At 32.7% G+C, this 4,743-nt stretch overlaps 1 protein-coding gene across 4 annotated transcripts; it reads left to right on the forward strand.

The window, feature by feature from the left end:
• The first annotated feature begins 749 nt into the window (after positions 1 to 749).
• On the forward strand, positions 750 to 3,925 carry LOC145137803 (methyltransferase). 4 transcript variants are annotated; one of them, XR_013721236.1, is made up of 9 exons: positions 750 to 992; positions 1,097 to 1,170; positions 2,159 to 2,301; positions 2,394 to 2,440; positions 2,740 to 2,848; positions 2,921 to 2,982; positions 3,307 to 3,421; positions 3,508 to 3,797; positions 3,859 to 3,925. XR_013721236.1 is itself a non-coding variant. In XM_079071935.1 (8 exons), exons 1-8 carry the CDS (start codon positions 840 to 842, stop codon positions 3,657 to 3,659), a joined length of 855 nt encoding a protein of 284 aa, XP_078928061.1. In that variant the 5' UTR covers positions 750 to 839; the 3' UTR covers positions 3,660 to 3,875. The 4 variants fall into 4 exon arrangements, 3 of the variants coding, with proteins under 3 accessions (XP_078928061.1, XP_078928063.1, XP_078928062.1); XM_079071935.1 differs by having other exon boundaries at positions 3,508 to 3,875; XM_079071937.1 differs by having other exon boundaries at positions 970 to 992; positions 2,164 to 2,301; positions 3,508 to 3,875.
• Positions 3,926 to 4,743: the final 818 nt, after the last annotated feature.

The following is a 4,743-nucleotide window of genomic DNA, read 5'->3' on the forward strand; positions in this document are numbered from 1 at the left end:
TCATGATTTTTGGATATGAATTTCAATGTTAATTGAAGATGATTTGTGTGCCCGAAACTTAGTTATGATATATTAGGCCCATATTAAGTCGGTAGAAGTCAAGTTATAAGTGTTAGAATGGAACTGGATGAAGTCATGGAGCATTTTTTAGGTTTTTAAACGAAGTGAGTGACCTGTAGATTTGACAATGATCGTGTCAAATGGGCACACGATCATGTTTGTCCATCACACGTACATATTTTTAACTTATTCATTTGAAAACAGTGATCATTTAGCTGCTTCATGTTGTTCTTAATGGACAATATAAGAGAGAGAGAGAGAGAGAGAGAGAGAGAGAGAGAGAGAGAGAGAGAGAGAGAGAGAGAGAGAGAGAGAGAGAGAGAGCCCTATTTTATTATTAATAAAACATTAAATTAAATAGAAAAAAATATAAAAAATATATCAAAAGGGCAATTTAGTCATTTCAATTTTCGGAGAGACCATTTTCACATACAAACTAGTTTAAAAGGACCACCAATCCAAAAAAATCAAGGTTTAACTAAAACCCTAAAAAAATTGCATACTATAGGGACCATTTTTGCAATTTTGTATAAAATAAATCAAAAATAACCTTTTGGCTAGCTAAAATGTACTTTTCAATTATGTTTTAAATCTAATTTTCAGTTCTGGACACTATGTTTTGGCTATCATACATTAGCCTCACAACTTTATGTTATTTCCATTTGAAACCCTTGAACACATTTTTTCCCCTAATTTGTGCAAACGTTACAGTCGCCATTAATCCAACTTCCACTAACGTCTGTTCAATCTGACTGCAAAACCCTTCAAGCAAGCATCAAATGCAAGCTCTCAGTTGGAGCCCTCGCTTCGCCGTTGTTGTTAACAGGTCATGCCGGAAAACCTCGAGCTTCCGAGCATTTTCATCAGATTCATCAAATCAATCTCGCGGCGGTCTCCCTCGATTCTTCTCCGACGTCCTCCCTCCCTCCAAGGCAAACACCTCTCTCAAACGAACACACTCACACACCGGTGAACTTATTATCCATCTCATTCTGGAGCGTATATAGTCTGTTAATTGTTTTGTTTAATTGGTTAGGGTTCCGCTGTTCGTGTGCAAGGGGATGAATTCTGGCATATGACTAAAGTTCTAAGGTTGAACACAGATGACAGGTAATCCACGAATTCCAAACCTCAGTTGCTTCCTATTGAATATGCGCGCATTGACATGTATGCTTTACTTTTCCCCTTTTCTTAATCACCAACACTTGTGTCTTACGCATTACATCATATTGCTTCTGAACTACTCAATATCATTTTTCTTCTATCAGAAAATGATATTCTACCAGAACTTGTAGTTGAACACTTGAACTTAAAGTAAGAGTAATACATAAGACATCTAGTCACCATACATGGAAGATTCACTAGGCAAAAACGTGCACTAAAACTAAATATTATGATATACAGGATACCTAATTGCCATCTAACATCTATGTAAGGCTACCAAAACTTCATGCCCAAGGGAACTCACATAGTCACATGACTCTGCACTCAAAATAGCCTTTTTAAACTGAAGTAGACTTCTTGAACAAGAGCAACAATAAGAAGTTCATTGATATCTTCATGAACTTTTTCTCCTCAAGAGCAACAATAAGAAGTTCATTGAAATCTTCATGAACTTTTTCTCCTCTATCTCTGTATCTCCATAAGTAGAATCATGTTAAAGTGAGTTCCTGAGTCATCAATGACATCACTTAAGTACTAACATTTTTTGTTAATTGCTTGTTTACAAAAGGTTAAGTAGTGATAGAGGAACAATAGTCCACATTTTTTGTTATGAACTTGGATGTTTTTACCTGCTTTCCTTTTTAACTGAGATTTAAGTCATTTGTTTGCATCAATCACATTAGGTTCTTTAACTACTTTAATGATGAAATTATGTGAATATAAAGTATTAGGTGACAAAATGCTCTAGAACTTTTAGCTGTTATAAAAACACCCTCCTAAACTCAACAAGAACAATGTCATAAAACATGTTACAACATTTTAATAAATCTTTAGTTCTTCACACAATATTTTTTTTACTACACACATAACATTTCATTTATTTCTCATTACACTTGAGATTTATTTGTGTTTTTTTTTATCATGACTTTGTAAGGATAGAGCTTTTTAATGGAAAAGGAGGTCTAGTCAAAGGGTGCATAGAAAGAGTTGACCGAACTGGAGCAGATGTAGTGGCACTTGAAAATCCAAAATTAGTATCTACAAATACAACCCAATGGCATGTATTTGCAGCTTTCGGTGGGCCCCATTGACCATGAACACAAATACATAAATACACAAATCATAATTTAATTTCTTAAAATCACATTTTTTTTCTTTTATTTTTATAGGTACTCTAAAGGGTGGTCGATCCGACTGGCTCATAGAAAAATGCACGGTATGTGTTCATCTTATTTACCACAACTCCAATTTTATCTATAAATCCAGCTATATTCTATTTTTGAGTAAATTACAAGAATGGTCCCTGAGTTTCATGATTTTTTTGCAATTTTGGTCCTAATCGTGTAGTTTCCGAATTTTATATAGTAATCAAGCAAAACATTAATCAATTAATAAAGTAAGAGTAAGTCATTTTACAAAGTTGCAAAAATGAAAGCTTAGGTCCTAAAATTGTAAAAGTTCACAAAACGCAGGGACCATTCTTGTAATTTACTCTTTATGTTTTTATAATCTTAGGAGCTTGGAGCATGCAGTGTAACACCGCTTTTGACAGAACGTTCTCCTTCAATTTCTGACAACAGAGTCGATAGGTTGCAAAGAGTCATTTTGGCTGCAGCTAAACAATGTAATTTTTATATATTTATTTATTCAATTATCTTTAGGCCTTTATATTCTAAATGTTGACCTTAAATTGTAGGTCAACGTCTACATGAAATGACCTTGAACCCTCCTTTAAAAGTTCGTGACCTCTTACCTATCGTAAGTCACTTGTAATTGTTTAATATTTTATTAAGTTACATTTTTGGTCCCTGAAGTTTTGGTTGTAAACAGTTTTCTCTTGCAATTTTGGTCCTTATTTGAGGTTTTTTGTAATGTTGTGTTATAAGTAAAATGACTATATTTTTGGGACCAAAATTGCAAAAATCAGCTATACTTCCCGTTCAAAAATTGACATTTTACGTGGAACAGGGACTAAAAACGTTACAAGAACCTAAAAGAAGGACCAAAAATGTAACTTACTCTTATTTTATGAATTGCTTTGTTATAAAACTTATGTTTTCACTTTTTTTTTTATTCGCTTAGGTTTCACAATCGAAACTATCTTTTATAGCTGCAGCTGAGGCAACACCGGTTTTGAATGTTTTGACTTTATCCAAACGAGAGTCTGTTGGGTCAATCATTGTGGGACCCGAAGGCGGTTAGTAACTTACTATCTGAAATCTATTTTGGCGGTTACGAGGTTGTTATGGTCTGAAACAACGTTGTGATGTTATCATGTTCCAGATTTCACGGAAACCGAGGTGAAACTGATTCTAGAAGCGGGAGCTACAGCAGTAGGGCTGGGCCCACATCGCCTTCGAGTTGAAACCGCAACAATTGCACTTTTGGCAACAACAATGTTATGGTCTGACACCTGGCGACTATCTGATTCTTAATGTGATTTTAGGTAACTGATAGAGTAGAGTAGACTTTCTATTATGGACTTTGTTATATGCCTTAGACAAAGGTGAATGAATGATCCACTCAATCTTATGGAATACCTTCATATTAACCTCACTGGTTGCATATACAAGGTGATGTTTACATAATATATATTCAACTCTACTTAATATTGATGTTGGTTGCATATACAAGGTGATGTTTACATAATATATATTCAACTCTACTTAATATTGATGTTGAAGGTCAGCGAGTGGCATAACCCTAAGCTTCAATTTTTCTCTTATTGATTCTTTTATTTCATTCCCTTTATTAGGCATCATCAATTTTTGTTGATTCAAGTAAATGGGAAGATAATATTTGATAATTCTAACTATGTCAATGTTAATCCTCGATAGGTGAACTAATTTTATGCAAAAAAATTGTTACACTTAATAGCTCTTATTTATCCGATACAAAGTAATTTTGTTGTTGGATTTGTGACTTTCATGTTTTTATTCGAGATGATTGTGGATTTGTGGCTATCATGAAATGTAAATGATGGTGTAACAACCTCAAAGAAAGTTCTATTTGTTATTAACAATCAGATAGTTATTACTTATGTATTTTAAAAAATTGAGCTATAATTGATAAACTAGATTATAGCCCGCGTTAAACGCGAGAATCGCATAAAAAACATATAATTGTTTATAGATATTGCATAATTATTATAAAAAAAATATATATGGTTATGAGTATTATTGAAATATGTAGAAAATACATTGAAAACGATAAATATTTATAATCATTGAAGGACCTCTTTGTAGACAATATTTTTTGTTTTATTAGTTGAACGACCTTCCTCGTCTCATATAGTTATGATATTGTTATATAATTATAAGCATTTTAATTAGACGTTCATTCCATAATAAAGTTACCTAATTTAAACATATATTGACAACCAATATACCGTTTTTTCCACTGCATTAAATATTGACAACTATTTCATTTATTCAAATAAAGTCATATAATATAATTTATAGAATGTTAAATGTTATATGGATTTAATTTTAGTATATCATCAATAGAGATTCCTTTCTA

The sequence above is a fragment of the Lactuca virosa genome, chromosome 9 (genome assembly GCF_052849685.1).
Source record: "Lactuca virosa cultivar CGN04683 chromosome 9, Lactuca_virosa_CGN04683_v6, whole genome shotgun sequence".
NCBI classification, from domain to species: Eukaryota; Viridiplantae; Streptophyta; class Magnoliopsida; order Asterales; family Asteraceae; genus Lactuca; species Lactuca virosa.

Excerpts from the sequence above, each read along its gene's own strand:
- LOC145137803 (XM_079071935.1), top strand. The coding sequence starts at position 840 with ATGCAAGCTCTCAGTTGGAGCCCTCGCTTCGCCGTTGTTGTTAACAGG. Across the intron at positions 2,849-2,920 it reads TTTGGCTGCAGCTAAACAAT|GTCAACGTCTACATGAAATG; the intron begins GTAATTTTTATA and ends CTTAAATTGTAG. Across the intron at positions 3,422-3,507 it reads CATTGTGGGACCCGAAGGCG|ATTTCACGGAAACCGAGGTG; the intron begins GTTAGTAACTTA and ends ATCATGTTCCAG.